General features: G+C 41.4%; 1 protein-coding gene across 2 annotated transcripts; it reads left to right on the top strand.

Moving 5' to 3' along the window:
- Window positions 1–4,028: 4,028 nt before the first annotated feature.
- CD28 (CD28 molecule) lies at window positions 4,029–15,253 on the top strand. 2 transcript variants are annotated; one of them, XM_071434235.1, is made up of 4 exons: window positions 4,029–4,200; window positions 10,315–10,668; window positions 10,922–11,040; window positions 13,768–15,253. In XM_071434235.1, the coding sequence occupies exons 1-4, from the start codon at window positions 4,146–4,148 to the stop codon at window positions 13,900–13,902; spliced, it is 663 nt and encodes a 220-aa protein (XP_071290336.1). In that variant the 5' UTR covers window positions 4,029–4,145; the 3' UTR covers window positions 13,903–15,253. The 2 variants fall into 2 exon arrangements, with proteins under 2 accessions (XP_071290336.1, XP_071290335.1); XM_071434234.1 differs by having other exon boundaries at window positions 13,765–15,253.
- Window positions 15,254–23,936: the final 8,683 nt, after the last annotated feature.

Below are 23,936 nucleotides of genomic sequence, written 5' to 3'. Positions count from 1 at the left end.
GTATGCGAATAACACACATTTTTTTTGTCTTCCTAGTTAAGAATAACATGCCAGTTTGTTACACTCTTTCTGTCACTCTACCTCTGCACCTCTACAGCAGCTAGCTGTTGCCATCTAATTGCAGGGCGTCCATACTGCTGTCTCCTTACCACAAAAGTTCCATACCTCCTTGGTGTTCCTTGTGGGCAGCTCTCAGAGCACTGACTCTTCCTTCTTCACAAAGGAGCCAACTAACTTCACTTCCCTTCTCAACCAGCCACCCCACTCTTTTATAGCACTCTTGTTCTCATTGGTTACAGCTATGGCCTGTTAAAGTCAGGCCTGTTCCTAATCTTTGATAACTGGCCTAGCTGCAATCCTTAGGGGTAAGATTACTTTTTACACTATCTTTATTTTCTTATATTCTATCCCCCTACAGCTAGTTAAAGCACACTTGCTTATAAGCAAGATGTGAAAGAATCAACCTTCCATCTGTACCAAGGGTACATAGCACTGTTCAAATCAAATCATTACTTGGAGCAGCAATGGAAGAATCAAGATGCTTTAAGAATTAAAGCATGTAAGAAAGAAAGCATTTACTTTAGCAGCTGGCAATGTACAAGTATGCAGAACAAGCAAAAGAATGCTACCTAGACTTACTCACTCAAGGCCTGTGTCATGATTCTTTATGGTAGGGAAGCAAGAGGAAGATTGTCTCAGACAACTGTTAAATTTAATCTTACTATGTAGCTGCAGGACAGTATAGGGATATTAAAGTTAATTGTTTATAATAGTTAAAAGGGAATTTTAGAGACCTACTATCTCCCATCAGACTGGACTTTTAAGAAATAAGTGAATGATAGTATATTAGTGCAATTATTCTTCTAGTGTGCATATACATTTTTATTTGCTTGAGAACAAGAGTATGTGCTGGGAACAATTATGGTACTATGCAACTTCCAGTGCCTGAAGGAAGGCTTCATTTATTTTAAAATTGCCCTCTAAACTATCCATTTGTTTAATCATAACAAATCTGGAATGTCCTTCTTTAACAGCTGAACACTTGGCTGAGGATATGTGGGTCATTACCTCCTCATTCTTTAATGTAAAGGCAAACTGGTAGCCTGCTTGGGATTTCCTGGTACTCTTAAAGATATCCAGAAATATCCTTCAAAAACCTTTTAGAAGGATATTTTCCTTCAGAAACCATGCTGGATCCTGTTAGATTTCTCTGAAACTCAGGTCATAGCTCATGTCAGTGCTTGGTTTTTTAACAGTAGGCATGAAAAGCTATGCTCAAATACCTAGACTGTTGCTTTATTTACATACAGTGATGAGTAAAAAGCCCAAACCCATGCTCCAGATTCTTGTGTACCCTGGAAAACTATTTACAAACCTTTAATTTACTTCACTTGGACTGCAATTTCAGCCATTTTGTGATGGAATGGAAACATTTTCTTTTCCCAAACATGGCCAAATTGCATTTTTAGCTCTTTCAGCGCTCTCACAGCTCTTGTTCTACTGAAATTACAGTGTTAGTCTGGATTTCCATTGCTGTGACAGCAAGCAGATCCTGTCTGCCAGTGTACAGACAGACTCAACAGACTGAAATATGAATGGAAAATGGGGCAAGAATAGAAGTCAATACTGCCTGAATTAATGTTACTGCAGAACACCCTTGAGTAATGCTCAGGATATAGAAGGAGAGATACTTTAAGAGGTGGGAGAACAATGAAAATTTAAAAGTGAGGGCATACCGACAGAGATTTTCACACATTCTTTTTTCCTAGATAAACTTTTATGTGGTTTGTCCTGAGTACAAGATGGTTTGCTGAAAGCTAAAATATCTTCTTCCCCTGCCCTCAGGATAATTTTGGCAAAAGAAATAGATCACACATGTGAAGTGGTGAAGCCAAATACCTAAGTGATTGGAAACTCTCTGTTTAAATTAGAGGAAGAGATGCAATTTTGAGAAGGAAAGGAGCCATACCCTCGGGAAGACAAGGGTTTAAAAGTCCTAGAAAATCAAGAAGTGCAGATGAGCCAAAAGCTATTTGGGGGAAGAAAAGCACCTTTCCTTACTCCAGAGATCAAAGAAGAAATGATTAGGCAAAACTAAAATCACAACTAAAAAAAGATTCTCTGAAAAGGGCAATACTGTTACCCCTATTCATCAACACAGAGAGAAATGATCCATCACAGCTTGGTCTCCAGAGCCACAATGGATAATTGCCCAGTGGCCCCTCTTTCCTCTCCTCCATTCCACCAGTCCGGCCCCTGTTTGCACTCAGTGCCGTGGTCTGTCCTCACAATGGGAGAGGCACATGAGGAGCAATAAGGGATGGAAGGGAATAAATGGGACCTCACCTGGAGAGTGTATACTGTTCCCTCAGATTTTTGTTAATGGTATTCTTAGAGCAGGATCTCTTCCTGCACAGCTGTTTCCATAATCTGGTTTCCACCTGAATGGTGTCCCTTTGCCAATGACAGGGAAATGAATGGCAGTATCTCTCTCTCTGCAATATATTCTGCTAATTCTGTGATGAGGGTAAAAGGCACTCCTTGTGTATTTCCAGTCCATATCCCAAATACAGAAAGGATCTGACAGCCAAGATGCAGATTATGTAAATTGAGTTACCAGAGCCAGAAGATGCTACCAGAGCCAGCAGTCAGTTTTCATCTCTGTGACACAATTCAGCAAAAAGGTACTGAATTTTGTAACTTTGTTGAGGGATTCTCACTACAAGTTAAGCAGAAACGATTTCAGTGTTAACTGCAGGTACACTCATATGACTAAAAAAAATGTGTCAGAACATTTATCTAGATACAACAAAAGTGGGCTAAGAAAGAGAGAATCTTATTTTTTTCTCTTTTGTACTTTTAAAATAATTTGAGGAAATTCCAAAACTTTGAGTATTGCAGGCAACTAACACTGATTATGAAACAAAAGAATACTGTTTAAATTTCTAGACTGCAGATAAATATACCTGCTGAGGCTGTTCATAAATTGCATTTGCAATTTCAGATAAAACATGGTCTAAAGGCTTCAGATACTAAGGTATATGAAAGAATAGTTCTTCACCTCTCTCTATAACTGCCCAATTTTCTTGAAAGTCTTCCTGCTAAATGCCTTCCCTTTTCTCTCAAATAAATCAAAGATAGGGACAGGCATTGATACGGTTAAATATTTCTACTTTGGCAAGTAACTACAAAATAAACAGTTAATAACCAGAGCTCCTCACAGTTATAAATGCCATCACCTGGCTCTCACAATGTGCTCTTGCAAGGGAGGAGGTGACATTGAGCTTGCAGAGCAAAGGAAGAGAGAGCGTTTACCTGATGAGCTCAAGAAAAACCTTTACATAAGGCGGCCTCCATGAAAGCACTGACTGAGCAACGTGCTTGCTGCATGCTGCCTTTACTCTAGATGTTAACTGGATTACAGTTGTGCTCATGATAAATTGGGATGCGAAGGTATTCCAAATCACTATTTCCTGCATTATTGGCTCTGCATTCAAGGCAACAAACAGATGCAGAGAAATTACTATGAACGAAAAACTGCCCAAAAATGCCAGTGTTCCCAGGGGCTGGGAAAACAGGCAGAAGCAACATGGCAGGCCAAGAGAGGAAGATTTCTGCTCCTAGGAGTGAGGAAAGGTGAAGGTTCCTGAGCACACAACTTCCTGAGGGGCTAGATCTGGCCACCAGGAACTTAGAAACTGGTCTTTGCATCTCCCGTCATGATGGAACCAGTATACATGTGTATGTACTCTTGGTAAATAAAGAGCACTGCATCCCTGGGGAATTCCATTCCTCCCTGACAGGAGCAGCCTTGCAGAGCCCCAAACATAACCACTCCTGGCAATACAGGGCTGACAGTCCCTTCTTGAAAGCTTCCAGCACCTCTTAAGCATTACTGAGCTTCGCAGGCGCAACTTCCTAAGACTAAAATCATCAAACAATTAAACTTCCTGTTCAAGCACTGCTGTTACATTTTTACTTGGCAGTGTACCACGTGCTGCAGAGAGAGGAGGAGAGAGATTGTGTGAGCACCTGAGGGTGCAGCCCAGCCACACGGGGAAGGAAGGCTGGTGCTGCGGGGCCCTGGGAGTCGCAGCAGTACCTGCAGGGGGTGGAGACAAGGCAGCGGGCCCACCATTAACACCATGCTCCTGGGGATCCTCTTGATGCTCTTCTTCATCCCCACTGCTGATGTAACAGGTAACAAAAACCCCCGACATTTCAATCCTTTCCCCTATTTTTTTCTCACTTTGAAGGTCTGGGAAAGGAGAGTGAGAGCATGCTGCAATGGGATCAATTTGATATAACCAAGAGGCTAATTTTTCTCCTGCCAGAAGTATCCCTCCAAGATGAAACCCAGGAGCTTTCTTTGAATTTGACTTCTCTCTAGATCCATTTGGAAATTGCATGCATAGGTAGAGGGGTGTTTATTTCACCTACCACCTGGGTTTAATAAGTTCTGCTCACAAGTGCCTTTTCTTGGGGGCAGCAGGTCTGAGCAGACCTGGCGCCAGCACCTGTGTTGGGGCAGACTCTCCACATCCCCAAATCTACTTCTAAAGCTTTAGGCTTCCCCATGGCCTGGCTTCGTGTCATGGGCTCCAGTGCTGAGTGCAAAAACATCCTCACAGGTTTAGCAAATAAATGCTCAAAAGGAGAGTTGCTTACTGAGCTCAAAGGTGGAAGGATGGGACTTGCCAAGTTTCTGATTTTTGCATTGTTTAGTGGTTTACCGATACTAACTAGACATCTAGTTTCTTTCTGAAGATCTTTGGGAAAAAAAAAAATCTTTTTGAGATTTTAAAATCCTAAATTTTAGTGAATCTTCCTGACTTTTCAGTTGTTGTGCTGAGGGTATTTATCTTGGTGTTGGCTTGCTGATGCAGTGTTCCTATGTTCAGACCTAACACGTCTTTCCAATGGGTACATTTAAGGCAAAGCAAGGCAAAAGATGCAGGCTTTTGCTAGGATAATCTTGAGACAGAAAATTTTTCAGACTGCTGGCTGTGAACTTCTCCAAATATCAGTCTTTTGTATTTTCCAGGGAAGTTACAAATAGGAATAAAAATCTGTTTTCCAGTACAAAATTTTTAACATAGAGAACATCTTAAAAAGTCCCTTTTTCTAGTATGAGAGATGCAATTGAATATATTTTTTTCTTATTTCTACATTATTCTTCTGTAGTTCTTTTCCTTAGTGAAGGCATTGTTGTTTGCATGACACTGTGATATACATTTTTTAAGAAATCATAGGGTTTTTTTTCCTTGTCCTTTTCCATGTTTATAATTCTGTTTGCAATATCATAATTATTTCCACAGCAGGCCCCTGGATTGTCAAAGAAGACATTAATTCCAGGAGGGGATAAGTATCAGCAGTAGGTTAACAGTTCTGAACCTATTTCCATGAGGTGTGAACAGCTTTTAAGCAGTGCTTTTGAATTGCAACAAAATAAATCACAGTGTGTGGTTCTCAGACACAGGTGTTATGCCACGGCTTTATAGACGCACATACACTTGCTTTGCATGAAGACCTTGTGTTTCTCCAACAGATTCACCAAGATTGTACAACTTCTTAAAGAGAAGCACATGAAGTCATTTGCTTCTCAGGGCTCTCATCCTTTTCCCATCTCTATTTTCTTCACTCTTCATTTTCAAGATAAGTGGTCCTTAGTATGTGGAAAACATTAAGGCAGGTCAAAATCCTGCAGGACTTCCTCAAGCCATGAAGTGCACTATAAGCCTCAGGTATTTTGGTTTGGGAAAATCCACAGAATTCATCCTGTTGTTAGACTATACCAGTGGCTGCTGCAGGTTGAGTTTAAATCATAAAAAAGGACTTGAAATACTAGTTCAGTCATTTCCCTTTTGCAGAAACACTAACGTTTGCAAAGTTTGTCCTCCTCCCCTTTTTGTTGGCTAAATAATTACCTTGCTGTGGACTGTCAGAGAGGCAGCTAGATCAAAGATCAAGTGTCTGGTATTTTGTGAAATAAGTAATATAAGGAGGTTCCCACTGCAGTGTACCACAACTGACCTCATCTTTTTACTATCCACATAACCTTCTGGCTTATGGTCTCTGGGGGTTAAAGCCAACTTCTAACCTACCTAGATTACCAGAATGCAAAAGATGGATGGATATGAGGCAAGGTTAGCCAAGAGTAGGATGACATCAACTAATTCCTGTTTTAAAAAAACAAATCACAAACTGCCAAGAAAAACCCCTGTGCTCACACTGGGTTTGACTAAAGCAAGAGTGGCACCTGGGCTTTCTGGAGTACTCCTGCAGTACTTGCAGAAAAGCAGGAAAGAGCCAGAAGGAGAGGATCCCCCCAGCTGCCCATCACACAGCTGGGTGACCTCGAACCAAAATGAACAAGAAGGACCCTTGTATCTGGGAAAGAAGAGTAAGCATAATTCAACAACAAACCAGTAACAGCAAAAACAAAATAGCTTTGTTTATAACATATCTCTGTGCCTTTCTGCCTGTGGCTTAAACAAATTCCTTTCAGTTTTTTCATTTAGGTTTTTCCCTATCCCCCCAGGGTGTTAGGTGGGCCATTTTTTCCCTGTGCTTTCAGAAATGCCAACTTATTTTAGATACTTTGCTATGGAAAATAGCTTCTTGAAGTCAGCTGGCATAAAAAAGGATGAAGAGCACAAAATATTTTAGCAGAATATTTTTTTCCAATAGCTGATGATGATTCATGAAGAGTTCTGGTGAAAAAAAAAAAGCAACACCTCAAAATAGTTATTTTCCATACTTTGTCAACTCTATTTCACTTTCTTGGCAAATAGAAAAAAAAAAAACTTCAATGAAGTTTGGCTTGCATTGGGTTCAATGATCAGAGAGTCAGTGTTTTACAGATATTATAGATGGATGGCATTTTGTTTCATGGTCCAAAACCCCCTCACATGTGATTACAAGAAATATTCAACACTACAAATAATCTATAAAAAGCTTAACAAGCATTCAGAGATCTTACACACCATTGCATATAAATCCTAAAATCCTGAGAAGGCTTGCAGCCTGTGTACACTGACTGAAATGATTTTACATTTTTAAAGTCACTGCTTTTTGAAACTGTAAACAATTATTTTTCATAACTGGTATTTTCTTGGCTGGGTAAGGCCAAGATACGGATATTTATTACTACACAGCATGGCTGAACACAGCTCTGAAGTGGCAATCATAACCCTACTTGGGGGAATGGAAACACCAACTACGTTTCAGAGTTTCACCATTTAACAAACCCAAAGTGACATTTATTAGGAAAAACTGTCTTTGTGAAGGCAAAAGCAGCCTCAGCCCATGTTTGCTCAGAATGGGCTAGATCCTACTAAGAACGTAGTCAAATCCTATTCAGATCACCCAGGAAGTGAGGGATGTTCGGCAATACTCTGTCATCCCCATGAAACCAGCACACATTTTAGTATGACTGACTTTCTTCAATTCAAAACATTCTCCAAGTCCAAATGAGGAGGACAACAGCAGGGCTTCTCCAGCATGCCAGTGGGGTAAGCTTGCCTTGCCCCTGTTGGCATTGCTGCCCAACCAATTCATGTGGTGCTAATGAGTTCTTCCTATAAATGAAAACAAAAATATCTCCTTTAATTTAGATTTGAACTAATTTGTGAAAGTAGATTTGGGTGCTTATCTTCAATCATGTAGGAGCTGTCTTCATTTAATGACCTGCAAATGAGCATTTCCCACTGCTCAGCCAGTCTCCATCCCAGCATCAGCAGCACGGAGCTGGGTTATCAAGCCTAGCCTGCAACACAAGGCAAGCAGAGTGGATTATAAATACAAGAGGTGAAAATAAGTTGAAGAAATTTATCATTTTAGGTGGGTGTATCAAAAGAGACTAGTTGCCAATTAGCACTGTGTCATGGCAGGGACATAAATAGTCCAGAGCTGCAGTTAAACAGTGGAGTTCAAGGCATGAACTCGCAAGTCTAAACATCAGGAATACAGGTTAGCTAATGACACCAGAAGAGAGGGGGGTAAGTCATTGGGGTCTGCAGAAGAGTCTAAATAACATCTGAAGGCAGTCCCGCAGGGATGGGATTTTCAGTGTTCTCTGACTTTCCTCTGGCCACAGAGAAAATGTGATCAGGCTGAGCAATAAATATCCATTAGTTTTCTGTAAGTACTTGCAATGAAAACAGGCAAGCATTTTTTAAGTGTAACGCTTCTGTCTGTTCTGGGACCCTATTTTGGTTGTCAGCTCTGAGACAGAAAATGTCTCGCCTGAAGGTGTATTCAGTCCCTGTGACAATCAGGGTTGTAGTAGTGCACAAATACTGCAAAACAGTAGAACAACTCTGTCTCAGGTGAGATGAGTAGAATTCAGCTGTGCTAAAGGTGGAATATTCTACTGCAGACTTGCAAACTGCCACACGGGCCAAAGATCACTTTTCTGGCCAGCAAAAATATGATCAAATACCTTGTCTAAAGAATCCAAACCTCACCCCTTACTAGAACGCCTTATAAGCCTATGTGAGAGCTTTTGTCGGAAAATGCTGATTCAAGGAAACCAAATTGTTTTGCTGAAATGTCTTCATTTTGATGAAAACTCACCACAGGCACCACCTTGAGTAAAGACTCGCTTTCTTACTCTCTTACTTAGCCACTCTGTCCTAGGATTCAAAGATCCTTGTCTCTTTCTATTGGAAGGCCTGGAAATGTTATCCTTCAATCAAAGTTTCACAGTGTTTTCGTTGCCTGGACATGGAATTTCAGAGCTGTTATGAGCTCTCCTCCACTCCCGCACTTACAATGCTGAGCAGAGAGATGCAAGGAGGGTAGGCTACAGTCTTTCTTTGCTAAAGATAGGCAGTAGAGCATTCCCTGTCTCACATCTCCTTCTCTCATTTGAAGCAAGGGCTGGTAAATGAGACTTTCAATAAGAGAATTAACAGCTTCAGCAGTTTCACAAGTTCTGCTGATAACAGGAGAACCTGCTAGCCAAAGGTTGTTTTTGCTACCCACACCCTAGCACTAGTCCTAGCCATCTTATGCATCTCTTGTGTTTACTTTCACATTCATCCCAAAGGAGTATCCTGCTCAAGAGGCTGGGATACTTCATCTTTTTGTGCAGGCATGACTACAGTAAGCACCATTTGGTCCTAAATATTGTTCAAAACAGTTTTAAACACTAATTTTCTGGGCATTCTGGTTCTGGCCTCCTTCCCACCATTTCCCTTACTAGCCTTTTTGAAGTCTCGCCACATGGATTAAGTAGAAAGAATCTATGTTGGCACCACATTTTGAGGACAAGAGGCACATTGTCATTCTAACAGCCATAGTGATTTTCAGGGATCTGTAAAAGACTTTCCAGACCTCATATGAGCTGAGCTTGCATAAAGTCATATAAAAGCTTTGGCAAGTCTCTAGATTAAGAGCCACAACTCCCTTCCTCTTACTTAGGTGTCATCATTTGGAAAGAAGGGTCTCATTTGTACAGGATGGCTTTTCTTGGAAGAAGCTGTCATTCTGCATAGTCCTTGCTATGTTTCATTGTTTGGCAGATGATAGCACAGAGGTCTACATGTCAGAAAACATTTCCTGTTTATGTATCAGTCTGGTCAATTAAAATTCAATTATACATTCATGTGACATGCTTTTTTCAGACTTTTTTCAAGTGCTAAGTGCCAATGCAGTGTCAGATTAGTCAGCTCCTGAGTCCTTTGAGAGATTAAGAATCTACTACAGCTTCTGGCTAGAGAAATTACTTATTTTACATTAAAATGATAGCTGTTCATGCTTTTAGTGTTCATTGCCCAAGGTCCAAACCCTTGAAATGGTTCAGCAAATCCACCTGCAAACTCTTCAGGAGTCCTTGAATTAAAAAGAAAATGTATAAATAATATTCTCTTATCTGGCTGCAGTGTCAATTCATAGTATTTTCACTCCATAATGTTCCCCAGGAAACTGCTGGCAGAGTAAAGGATAGACTAAGAGGGCCTTAGGTATACACACAAGCACACAGGTGCAGACTAGGCCTCTGAGCTCTGATGTTACATCTTAATCACAGGACACTCTCTCAGCTAGTGTTCTGACTCTGAAGAAAAACACTCTTGATCTCAGTCTCCCCTAGAGACTGTGTAATATTATTTACATGCAGGTGGATTGCTGCAACAGTAGTTCCTGTGAGAAACTGCTTCTGCAGATGGGTGGTTTTGTACTCCCTGGTAGGGAGTGTTAGCAGGGGAGAGGAGATATGGAGAAGAGTTGCATGGGAGGATGTGGGGTTCTGAAATCTCACACTATATTTTATAAACAAGTGCTCTTCTCATTTTCTCCCCTCCCTTACAGAAAACAAGATTTTAGTGGCTCAGCATCCTTTGCTCATTGTAACTAACCAAACTGCAACTCTAGTTTGCAACTACACATACAATGGGACAGGGAAGGAATTTCGAGCTTCGCTACACAAAGGAACGGACAGTTCAGTTGAAGTTTGCTTTATTTCGTGGAACATAACCAAAATTAGGAGCAATTCAACTAAAGAATTCAACTGCCAGGGGGATCATGATAAAGACAAAGTCATCTTCAATCTTTGGAACATGAATGCCAACCAAACTGACATCTACTTCTGCAAAATTGAGGTCATGTATCCACCCCCGTATGTCTACAATGAGAAGAGCAACGGGACTGTCATTCATGTTAAAGGTAAGCTGAGAAACCTCTGTAGGCCAATATCCTCCCTATACACACTCCCTACATAATGGCTGGAGGCAGTTTGTTGCCTTAAAAAAAGAAGTTGGATTGCCTGGTAAAACTACATTCCTGCTCTGGACTTCCCGAAGAAGAGATCTTAAAATGATGATTAGTAAAAATGACACATTGGAACAAGGAATAAATAAGCAAAGATTGATGTTTTTAATTTCATATACTTAAAGTTTTCTTTGCTCTTTCCTTAAAGAGACACCCACCCAAATACAAGAGCCTCAGTCTACAATTCCTTTGTGGATTCTGGCAACAGTGACTGGAATTCTTGCGCTCTACAGTATGCTAATAACAGCAGGTTTTTTTAACTATTGGGTAAGAAACTTGTATTTTCCTTTGTTCTGTATGCTCTAGTAGTTAATTTCTCAGGCTATACTTGCCATGTTTACCACTAACTCACTTCAGTACAGGATGACAGTGTTTCTTCATCCCAGCTATGTATGCACACCCATGGTGTACCCCAAAAGAGCTGAAACACCAGATGCTCTCCAGGTGGGTTGTCAGGCCTCTGCAGTAGAGTCCTACAGCAGATGGTAATGCCACAGTGTTGGCAGTGCCCTGCACACCAGCAATACTGGGACACCTCTGCCAGCTGAACCCGTCAGGGAAATCTAGAAATACAAGCATTTCTGGCAAAACCCTGTGAGACTATACTGACAGGAGCTCACCTACAATAAAACAATCTATAGGGAGCCCTCAGCCCAGGACCATCTGCACTGGTGTCTTGTGCCTTTCAGCAGGACTATTTCTGGCAGCTTGACTACAAGGGAGTAGGAGCACCTGGATCTCAGTAGTCTCTTGTCTGTACATCAACAGTAAGAAAGCTGAGACAGCCTTATGGCTCATAATTTTTGCTTTTTAAACTCTCTGGAGAGTTGACTGGCCCGAGTTGCATCTAGTTCTCCTCCTGGCATGATACAGGGGCAGCAGAAGGACATTTTCCTTCCTAAGCAGAAGGACATTTTCCTTCCTAAGGGCAAGTCTTAGGACTGTGATCTCCAGAGCCAATTTACACTACTTACTCCATGTGAGAAAGACTTGAACATATAGAACTCAATTCCTTGCACTCTGACTTTCCCCTCTATTTTTGTTGTTAAATAGCAATTTTCAACACAACAATTATGAGGTAGCCTGTATAAAGGGTCCAGAGTCCCTGCCAGGTTAAATGTTGCATGTATACAGAAAGCCACTGTCACTGCTAGCTGAAGCTTAAGATCTGCTAAGTGTTTCACAAAAGGACACTTTCTCAATCTGTGGCTATTTCTAATGGAAAACAATCAAAGGAGGCACTGCCGCAGGAAAATGGAAAGGCCAGTTAAGCGGTTCCTCTTTGTGCCCTATTGTAGAGGCTGACTGACGAGAGCTGAAAGGATTACTAGAGCAGCTGCTGGTGTTACAGTGCTGTGCTGCAGATGAGATGCTATAGCTTCAAATCCATCATTTACAATCTGAACCATTTTCTCTGTGCTTTATTCATTTGCTACCTAATGGCTTCACACTTTGCCACTAACATGTCTGTCCCCAACAAGGGTGACAAGGCTGCATTGCCATGTGTGCTGTTTGCTGCATCATTTTTTACCTGCTGCTATTACTGCTGGTAGTATTTTTCAGATAATATGTATTCTGATTGTGGATGTATTTAGAGTCTTGTTGAATGTAAATACAGCTGCCTAGAAGACACTGTGAATTGTAAAAAAAAAAAATTGTGGTACTCGACAGACATGGCAAGCCTGATCAGTTCCTGAAAGCAGCTAAAGATTTGTGTATTTTCATACAGTTCTGCCTTCCCTGAAGGAAAACTGCTTTCCACTGCAAACGTAGCAGTCTTTCATCCTGTAACAGCCCAACAATCACTCATGCTAGCAAAATGTCTTTCTCCCATGCAAAAATACCTCCTAGGTGAATCAGAAATCCTGTATTATGGAGATGAACACAGAGATAAAGCTTTGTATCTAATGCTCTACACGCACTGACTGAATTACATGGCTTAAGCAGTATGTAACTCACATTCAACCCTTTGCATATATATAACATTAATGTTAAAAAGCTTAAAATATTTCATAGTAACTGCCTCACTCTGCACATACAACATAATTCATCCATCAGATTTTCTAATGCAAACCTCCTCCAATTCCACAGCATCATATGCATGTATAATGCAGCATATGCAACTATTTCTGTACATGGGAAGGAAATATCAGTAAAAAGGAGATCACAAAAGAGGGTATGATCACTATTAAAGGAAAAAGCATGGAAGCACTTTACTTACCCCTGATCAATAAAGCCTTAAGCTATGTAAAAAACACCAAGCTTTTGCACAGCCTGCAGCAGTCAGAGGCTGAAATGCTGCTGTAGCCACATATTTCCTCTGTGATTTTAGGCAAATTATTTCACCTGTCTTCTGCTTATTTCTAAATTTCTTATTTCTAAAAAGAGCCAATTCTTCCCTTGTCACACACAGGCATTATAAGCAGGAATCCAACAGTGGAAATAAGATTTTTGAGGCCCAGATTAGGAGACATAAAAGATTAAAATCAGCTCTGATTCTTTCACTCCTTGAAGGAAGGTTCAGGACAACATATACATTGTGTCTTTGTGCTGTAAATAATAGGAAAACCATAGTCTGGGTTGATTTTTCATGCTCTTTTTTTGTTTGAGTTAAGCTGATTTCTCTTTACTTCCTAATGAATGAGGACAGCCTTCACAGCTCAAACTCTGTTGTTTCTGCTGAATCATTCCACAGATGAGAGAGGCAAGATGATGGTAAGAGGCATCAGTTTGTATCCTTGGTGTGTAGCATTCCTTTACCTGAAGAACTAACACTGTTAATCTCCCGCCAGATAAGCTGGAGACTTGCTTTTAGGTTGGGCAAATTCCATAGATTATTTGATGAGAACATGTGTTCTATTTCTTTTGTAAATGTATTTAAACCTAAAGCCACCTTACAAATACGCCTGCTTCCCTGAACAGAGACCTAGGGCCAGAACTGTCAGCAGCTAACATGAGAGTTTTCACAGTTGTCTTCCCCCTTTCCCACAGCAGAAATCCAAGAAGCATATGTACCATCAGAGTGACTACATGAACATGACTCCCCGGCACCCTCCATACAAGAACAAAGGGTACCCATCCTATGCACCAACGCGGGACTACACTGCCTATCGGTCCTGGCAGCCCTGATCCCACAGGAGCCTCGTGTGCTTCTGGGCAGGCACGTGCCCTGGGGCATGGAAGGAAGGACAGCCTCTCACCTTCTCATCGTCTTTGTTGCTATTGATTACAGACACCTACACCATAGCAAGTATTAACTAAACTTTGATCTACTAAAAGAATATCAGACCAACAAACCAATATAAAAAGGGGGGACAGAAAGGGGGGAAGTAAAAAAAAGAATTTTTCTCCATGATGGCTGAAAATGAGGCCCAGATTGTGTTGAGGGTTGTCAGTGGATAAGATGGAAAGATGGCATCAGACCTCAGAGCTGGTTTCTTCCTAACACTTGTGGTTTTGCTCAGCTGTTGGAAGAAGCAGAACTTCTGATCTTTTCCAATTACTACTACCTTAGATTTAACCCTTAATTTCCTTCCCTGTATTGTTACTGTTAAACCTGGCAAAATGTAAAAAATAATATTTTTTTCTCTGTAAGATGAAGACACAGTTTGAAGTTCAAAACACATGCTTAAAAGAATGAGGAAAAGGTCAGTCAGAAGACATCCAAGCTATTGCGCTATGGAGCAACTGATCTGCCAGGAGAAATCAAGCTAATAGAAAACTAGTAAACCTTCAACATATGAGTCCTTAGGCTGGACACCTTGTAAATGTTCATAAGGCCATCTGCAGTCATGACCAAGCAACTCCACAGACCGAAAGAGCAAGCAACCTGAAGACAAAATCAAGACAAGTGGGAGAGGAAGAAAGATGTCTTCATCATGAACAATCCCATTTCTTTTTTGTTTGCCTTCTGCATCAAGAGAATGCAAAGTCATATATGAAGCATTAGAAACAGAGAGTTTGGATTTTGAGAAGATTTTTACTTTATTTTTTAATTTGAGATTTCAGAAGGTATTCTTCTGAGTCCTCCTGAAAATTCATGCACATCTTCTGGCTCCTAGGTTGTACCAGAGCTCTTCTGAAAATCTGGGTCAAGTTATGAGTAACTAAAGACCACTTAAATTTTTTTTTCCCGTAAGTAACTGGTTTTTGGGGTGTGAGAGGATTCTTCATTCTCAGCACTGTAAATTGGACATGCAAGTTCTCAGACATCTTCAGGATCTGCTCTGGGCACTTTGAGGAACTTTGTGTTATCTGGAAGTTCCTTTTCTCTCTAAAGATGTTCTTCAGGGCTGCTCCATGCCAAAGCAGGACAAAGCCATTAGCAAAACGTGATCCATTCTTTCAATCTAGTATATTTACAATAACAGGACATCCTAAATTGTAAATAGGGTTGCCTTGGCATAAAATCCCTTTTCATACTGATGAAACAATGTTTATTTTATAAAGACTGCTGAATAAACAATTTTAAAAAACCACATTCCCATCTTGAAATAAAATTTGGATTGTACAACATTTAATTTCCTTCAAGCTAGGATAAGAATATTCTTTCTCTCTTTGAGGAGGCAGGGTGAAAGTAGAGATGTGGAAGAATGACAACAATCTACTTCGATGTCTTAAGCCAAGAAAACAACTTTGGCACTTCCAAATTGGAAGGTTTTTTTAAAATTTGCTGACTGGGCCTCAAATCTTCCACTGAGTCTTATATCACCATGAACCATGTTCCTGGAGGGTGCTGTGCCACTCTGAGCAGCCACCTCTGAGGTGCCCCCTGCCCTAGCCAGGGACAGCAGAATCCCAATGGCAATGGTAAACAAAGCCCAAGAGGCAGTGCTGGGTCCTCAGCAGTGCTCTCTCCTCAGCAGAGAATCCAGTCATGAACCTGGCAGGCCCTGAGAGCCTTGGTCTGGTTCAGTTCAGCAAACTCAAAAGCTTATGATTGAACCAAAGAACTTCAAAACAAAGTCTGATTTATTTCTTCTCCTTTCCCCTCACCACATTCACAAACACTCCAAGGCTGACATTTTTCCACATACAATTTTTTCCCTGCACCTTTGTACTGCAGCTGAGGCAGCTAGGAGCACGTGCGCAGAGCAGAGGGGAGGGAGCCAGGCACATGGCATCGCTGCATGGTCCCAGCCTGGCCCTCCTTGCTGGCACTGACAGAGGGATGCTAATGCCTTGCCACCTCCCTCCTTACTTGGAGGGGAGATATGAGTGATCCTGTGCTGGGGCACCCAGCCACTTCCAGCAGAGAGCAGCAGGCTGAGCACAGCTCTCTGTCAGGGTATGACACTGTCTTGCCAATTTCCAGGCTGTCACTGTGTGGCACAATGACACAATGACATGCATGATCACATGGAAAACCACAACTTCTAGTACAAGTATAAGGTGAGATGGCAAATGTGTATCAAACCCACAAAACAGAATGGATGTTCTTTGCATAAACTGCATATATATACGTATTTAGGTATAGATGCCTCTATTTCATTGCATATATATTCCCTAGAGTTTTATTATACTTTTGGCAATCTCCTTTTAAAATTATTAAATAGATACAGTAAATTAAATCTTGAATGAATGTATTAGGCCTGAGGCTAGTCAGAGGAAACTATTGCTTTCTAAAACAAATATTGGTATAATTTGCTTTCCTTCCCCTAACACTTTTCTACTTTCCATATTTAAAAAATACTGGTAGCTCCCAGGACATGATACTGGAAAGTAAGACCTGGAACATCTGGAGCAAGTATTAATTCATTCAACTGACCAAAAAGGAAGGGAGATACAGGGAAATATCCTAACATAAAAAAATGAGGAGAATCAGGACATGAGAAATCCCAGCACTGTGTTAAAATGGACATTGCTGATATATCAAAGCTCTATAGGGACATGAATTGCAGACTGTTGGAGATGGGATACCAGTAAATTGCTTTTATCCACCACTGTAAAGGATGAAAATAAAGTGTTTGCAGTCTGCATATGTGGATCAGCAGAGTCTACAAGCAGCAATCCTAATTTATTCCATCTGGTTTTAGGCAATGCATAACATGCCAGGACAGTCCTGTCCCTCCCTGGCCGTGCCTTTGGGGTCTATATGCTGTTTATGGGATGACGTAAAAAGAAACCTCCCTCTGCTGCAGCTCTGAACTTGGAAACTGTGCCTCATGGAGGGCAGAGGTAAATCAATAGGGTTTTCTGCCTTACACATAGGTTTAAATTCAAATGCAAATACAATCCTGCCAAAGAGTGATTTAATTTTTCATCCTCCTTTCCCCCACTTTTGGGTGTCAGTGTCAAATGAACATCTGATCTGCAGTCATCACATCTGAACAGCAATCAGCATATGTTGCAAGGGGTCAACCAAGGGTTGTGCAGCTCCAGCCCCCTGCATGCTGATTCCTGTTCTGCATGTCTCCAGCACAGCACAATACAGCCTGCCTCTTCTTTGCTTCCAGGAACCAAAGCCCTAGAAGACTAATGCCAAGGAGGTAGCTTGTGTTATCTCTGCAGTCTTGAACCTTCCCCATTGGGGTGGTCAGGCTTACTAAAGCCAAAAGTCTTGGATGTTCCTTCTAGTCTGAATATTCCAAATTCCAATATCATCCTCCTATTTAACATTTTCCCCTAACGCCTCTTATTTCTTCTGTAGTTATAAATGTGAATCCTGCATCTCTGCCAAACAATATCATATCTTCCTTCTTTGTGCATCATCTTTTCCCTTTCATTGCAATTCCAGACTCAGCAGTTCAGGAATCCATCCTATTTGTTAATCTCTAACACCATTGAGCCTTCCACATGTACTCCTTCCTAACTGGTTACTTGCTTCACAAAGACTGTCTTGTATGCCACATTCCTCCTCAGCTTGGGGTAGGGAGTTGCCATAGGAGATTGAAGCCATGTGGTGATTGGATAGGTACATGTTTTCTGTTTGAAGGATTTGGAGGGTCTTTCATCCCTTTGATTTTTCCCATCATCTTCAGATTTTCAGTTGTGCCAAACAGCCACGTGGGAATCCCACACACCACATGCTTCCCACGGTGCATTTAATTTCTGTACATTTCATTTCCTGTGCATATCAGGCTCTTGGCTATGGCCAAGTTCATTATGCCTGCAGACATGCTCGGACAGCAGAAGCAACTTTGGCTACTGATGGTTTGTTTGACTAATAAAAATATGGTACAAAAAGCTTGAGTTTTAAGAGCACACAGGCAAAGGCTTCAGTGCTAAAGATCAAATCTTTCCACTCTCAGCAAGGCTTTTGCTGTGTGACTGGAAAATGCGTTATGCAAGATGAATCACAGGCCAAGACATAATTTTGTTAGTCATATTAACCAGAAAACAGGTTAGGGTGTTTGAGAACAGGATCAGCTTTGTTAAGGTTCAGTAAAGACTGGGAAAGGCTGAAAACAGCATTAAGCAGTAATTTGTAGCCAAAGTCAGTATCTTTAAGTGGCTGTGAGAAGGAAACAAGCTGCCTATCTTGATGCAAATGGGTTGTTCTTCCCAATTAGGTGCTTTTGTTAGAGCATCACATTACAGTATGCTACTATTCCAGCCTCGAGGGCATGCAGATAGTATGATGTGGCCAATTTGGCTGACAGAGTATTAGGAGGCTGCCAATTTCATATTAACCCATTTGCAAAGAAACAAAAAGTTGAATGATCTCAAATTCATGTGGGTTTTTTGTTTGCTTGCTTTTTTCTTTTTCTTACCAGATCTTCAGAATCAAGGCACTGGTTCTTACTTCCTGCCGCTCCTGCTGCTCCTGCTGTTGTTGTTTTATTAAAAATTAAATGTAACTTTAGGTCACATAAACTTACCAGGACCACTTCAGTTTCATTCATCTGACGATTGAAAAGAAGGAATGAGGAATTTTTGAAATGAGGAATTTTCAAATGTCATAGTTTTCATAGCTGTTGTATCATTATGGGGCTACATCATTCCTTTTCCTTATTGTCTTCTTATTCCTTCAAGGAAACTATTTTGGATTGGTTGAAATGTTCTCATGGGTTAGAACAAATCTAGTTTTTCAGACAGGAAAGATTACTACCTAACCAGCAAAATCAAAAATACAAGCAAGCAATTTATGACAGTTTTGTGGAAATTAACGCAGTGGTTTCAATCTGGTAGGAGGATCAAATAGCCAAAATTTTTATAATATTCTTTTCTTCTAAAGTAAAGAAGCTTAATAAATTATGTACTGAAGTACCTTAAAAGACAAGAGATCAGGTTGCGAAATTAAGAAATCAAAGGCAGGAAATGCCCGAAGGAAGCTTTCCTATGCAGCCTCCCTTCTGCCCCCTCGTGTGGCCGGAGCGGCTCTTTAAGCTCGCTGCGTTTCCCCTGCTCAGCCGAGCCCACGCGGAGCGGGGCCGGCCCCGCTCCCTCGCAGCGCTGCAGGGAGGCTGCGGGGAGGGCCGGAGCAGCCGCTCAGCGGCGACAGATTCCGACAGCAGCTCGAGCCCTTCACATGGGAGGGCTGCAGCAGGGCACAACTAGCAATCAGGCTAGCTTAGATTATAGCTAAATTAGTGCCCGGCAGCCTCCTCAGTGCCCCACTAAATTAGATCACTCTGTCGTGAGTCAGAATGAACTAATTTTCCTGCTATGCTTGCTGCCTGTGACAGCCCTTGGGCTACTTTAATCTTCAAACACCAGTGGTCAAGATGAGAGCTAATTTATTTTTTTTCCTCGTGAAAATGATTAAGTAGATTGCTCACATTTCTTCCTGGGCTTCTCAATCTTCCCCAGACAAATCAAAACTGGCTGCAGAAAGGAAATTGTTTATCAGTTTGCGTAGCTCATCAGCTCCTGATACTTAGGGACAGAGGCTGAAGTCCAGGGTGGAATGATGACTTTGGGAGCATTTTCCTGTCTTTGTAGCTTTTTCTCTCATTAGCTGATTGTTGAAGTAATGCCAGTGCTTTATCTTAACAACAACAAGAATGTAAGACTATGAAGATACAGAATTCAACAGCAGGGGAATAACCTCTCTCCCTCCTGAAGACACACACAGTTGACACTAGTTTCAAGTCCAGCCCTGTAAGGGAGAAGTTCACCAGTAAGGATGGAAGAAGCAAAAGGGGTTAAAGGAGAAATCACTCTAAAACCTCTTCAGTGAAATTCTGGAAAAGTCCCTCAGGGAATGGAAATGAACAAACCAGCTGCAGGATGTACTACACAGCTCAGATTTTTGCCTCTCCCTAGCCATACACTAGAAACAACTCCTAAAAACTCCCTAGTCCTTCTTGCCTCAAGAAGTACTTTTTGCTGTTTGGCTGCTCTGCATCATTGAGACATAAGCTGCATTGATGGTGAAAGCCAGGTTAGGTCCTGTTGTGGACTTGGGTGCACAGTCGACTCCCAAGAAACTCTTGAGTTGAAAGCACAAATTATGTTCAAAGGGCAATGGACAAGCAAACTGTCTGGAAAGGTAGGATGGATGAATGGCTGTCTGCAGAGAAAGGGAGGTTAAGCAACTTCAGAGCTTTCCTCCAGCAACTAGAGAAATCCATTAGTTTGAACTGCAGCTGTAGTGGATTTCCTCCAGTAAAAGCAGCTCTTGGAAGGATGAAGTTATTATTTCAGGACATTAAAGTCAAAATAGCCATATATATGCAAAAAAAGATTTTAAAATATCCTTATTTTTGCCTTTTCTCTTTTCTGTACTAAATGATTACTTACTTACAAATCCTACATTTAACCTGAAGTATGAAGTTTTAAAAATCAGCGTTCCTTCATTGTCTCTTTTTTAAATTTTTTTTTTTTTAATTTTTATTAAGGCATTTATGTTGTAGTTCTGCAATCTGATTTCAAACCACTGACGCAGAGACAAAATGAGGACTGGGGTATAGGCAGAGTACATATGGAGTGCAGCTCAGTCCAGTCACAGCATAGCAGTACCCACATGCTGTAAAAAGACTGCAGGTACAAAGTGGAGTTCAAAGAGTCCCCAGGTTACATGAGCAACCTGGTGAAGAAATGTCAGTTAGAAACGAGCAGCAGAAACCAGCTCTATTTTCCTACTGCTGTGGCTTTGCTTGGTGACGATGACATACAAAGATTAAGCCTAACTGCACGAGCTCCAGTTGTTTATCTCCTTTTTTATCATCGCCAGTAAGTGGAGGAGATGTGTGGGTGTCACCTGCAAAAAAAAGAGGTTGCATTTCTGAGAGAAAAATATCTGCAGATCCAAAAAGGCAAATGGTTTTGTTTAATTCATGCATATCCAGTTTCCTTCCTGTCACTAATCTGCAGCACTGAATTCAGTCTCCTGGATTTCCTTAGCTTTATTATGCTGAGAGAGAGTGCAAGAGAGAGGGAGACAGAGAGACTTGAGCAATATTAAGTGCTCAGAATGACTTCAATCACTGAGGTCATTTGTAAATCACTAAGATAGCCTGGCTCCCAGGGCATGGAGTTTGATTTTCCCTCCCCCCTCCTCCAATCTGCTGAACTATGGAGATTTGTAACAAGAAAAGCTATCTGCTGTGCAATCAGTTTACAGAATAACATTTTGTTTGGTTGGCTATTGATGGATGCTAGCAGGAACTGGAAGCCCTGGGTTCATGACACTAGTTAGGTCCATGGAGAAGTTTTGGTTTTTCTTGCGTGTTTGTGTCTGTGACAGAATGAACCTCTGCACACAGTTAAACACTGCTTGCTGCACGCATTACACAGAAATCACTAGTTAAGAGATTTAAAGGAAAGGCATCTCCTACATTGGATACTGAGGGATACTTCACATATGGGCATGTAAACAACTGTACAAACACAGATGCAAGCTTTGGTCTTTCCTCTACATTATTATGTATGTATGTAACTATGAAATAAAAAACCCCAAACAAGTGAGCATATGTTTTGAATTGCACGTCGACACAGTATGCTCACTGCATCTAAGGTATCTCTAGATTAATAATGTTTGACTTGGTTGTGTGCTGACTTGTCTGGGTCAACTAACCAGCCACTGAGATATAAGGAGTAACAGAAAAATTATAAATTCAGACTATCTGTATTTTGAAGTAAGACTTTCTTACACCTCCAAATTTGCTGTAATTTCCTCTAGCCCTGGACTTGAGATATATAGCCATAAGATTTTTATCACTAAGCCCAGTGACAACACTGATAACCGTCCCTTTTGACTGCAGAGCAGACAGTGGGTTCCCTGTGGCACTTCTACAGCTATTCTAATAATCAAAAGTGCATGTTGCACTCTTCTTGTGCCCCAGCTACAGCCCAGGAAAACCAAGGTCTTGAATAACCCTTCTTGCCCCAAGTGCAAAATATGACATTCACCTTCCCCACTAAATAGACCTCTTTATAAAAATTAAACTCACTTGTTCTCGATAGCTGCCATAATGAATGCTTGGTCAATAAATATTAACTCCTTGTTCTTGCAAACCACAAGTTCTTGTGTTCGTTTACTGAGGGAAGGAATCCAGTTGATGTCTCATTAGTTGTGTGAGGAAGTTGCACATCTGTGCAACTTGGTGTGGGAGTGTCTTCTTCCCTAATGTAAATGCTGGGTTGCAATCTGGGTCAACAAACTAAAGTTTAGCACTTTTGACTACAGAAGAGTAGATGAAAAATATCAGAACCAAAAATCTGTGAAATTTGAGGGACTGATCAATTCAGTGCTGCCTCTGTTGAATGACATGAGCAGAAGCAGCTGAGTAGCACTCTCAGATGCCTTAGGATTGAGTTCATGCTGTAATCTTTCCAAGTTTAGCATCTCATACACATATGGATTGCAAAGACACAGTAAAATTCTAAGGATCCAAGACAGTGGGAAAATACAGAGAAACAAAGGGTTTTACTTGCTAAAGGCAAACTGGTTTTGTGCTGGCAACAGGAAACCAAGAGACAGTGCAAAGGATGTTGCGGCTGTTGGAAGGGCCATCATGTAGTTGCTGTGCATACCTGGGTGACTCATCATCCCTGTGACGCTGGCTTGCACTTTGATGTCCCTCCTCTCCCAGCTGAAGCCTGGCCCCTCTGTGTTTCATCTCTGCTAGGGTAGTGGAAAGCACTTGGGCTGGCACTAGGACGGACTGGAGGCTGGAGTTGTGACATATACAGAATATACATGTGACACACATGGGAGTGATGTGCCAGTCCTTGCTTGAGGAGATGAGAAATGGAAAAAGGAAGTGAAGGGGCAAGCAGAGGTATGGTGCTTATGCACACGTATGAAGCTCAGCAGTTGTAGGACAGAAAGCACAACTGCAACATTCTTCACACTGCTTGTAAACTCCACCCACTGCACCCACCATGCGTACAAGTGCATCTTGGGGGGGACTCCGTGCTCCACAGGAACTAGAGGGGATAATAATTTCATCATTCATTCATTGTAAAGCTTTGGGATTGGGATTTTTTTGTAATGAGTTTTCCTCTGGTCACACAGTTGTCCATCTCTCTCAGGCTTTCCATAAGTCAAATTGTCCCCTAGCACTATGGACAGAGGACCACAACCTTTGACTATCAGATGACAGGATTGGGAAACACATTTCCATGAAAAAAGGAATGTCTGCTGCTGTGGGAGTAAAGTAGTAAAGCAGCATGGCTGTACACTGTGATAATAGAGTATGGCAAATTGAGGGCAGCAGAAAGTCAAAGATCTGTGTCAGAATTTGTCTGTGCCACCTGGTTGGACGCTTGTGAAGGTCATCTGTTCCACTGCTTTTCAGGAAAGATTGGGAATACATCACATTACACAGCAAGAAGGCAAGTGAAGGTAATGAGTCTGACTTGGGAGCAGGAGCTTCAGACTGACTCACATTTTTTATTCCTCAAGAAGATTGTCAGGGTATTGAGAAGCATCCTTGGCATACATTCCCTCTTCAAACTGTGGAACTTGCTTTGCATGCAAAGGATAAATTAGTCTGCAATTTATTCTTGCACAGATTGCAAGCAAATCCATGTACAGCAAGAATAATGACTGATGTCTATTCCTTCATCTATTCCTGCAATTGCCCTGTACCTCTGGGTACCTGCTGTCCCTACAATTCAACAACTTGCTGGCCAAGATCACCTGTACTGGGAGGTCATCAGAAAGTCTTGGCAGAAGCAAGATGATGTAAAGATAACACAGATAATTTAAAGATGACACAGGGAAGCAGATAGGTGAGCTTTGTTGTAAGCACTGCCTCTGAGCTTTCATTGGC

This window comes from Agelaius tricolor, unplaced genomic scaffold (assembly GCF_023055355.1).
Source record: "Agelaius tricolor isolate 1412-34295 unplaced genomic scaffold, bAgeTri1.0.p SCAF_10, whole genome shotgun sequence".
Taxonomy (NCBI): Eukaryota; Metazoa; Chordata; class Aves; order Passeriformes; family Icteridae; genus Agelaius; species Agelaius tricolor.
This window is presented reverse-complemented; position numbering and strand designations above follow the sequence as displayed.

Excerpts from the sequence above, each read along its gene's own strand:
- CD28 (XM_071434234.1), top strand. The coding sequence starts at position 4,146 with ATGCTCCTGGGGATCCTCTTGATGCTCTTCTTCATCCCCACTGCTGAT. Across the intron at positions 10,669-10,921 it reads GACTGTCATTCATGTTAAAG|AGACACCCACCCAAATACAA; the intron begins GTAAGCTGAGAA and ends CTTTCCTTAAAG. Across the intron at positions 11,041-13,764 it reads CAGGTTTTTTTAACTATTGG|CAGAAATCCAAGAAGCATAT; the intron begins GTAAGAAACTTG and ends CCTTTCCCACAG.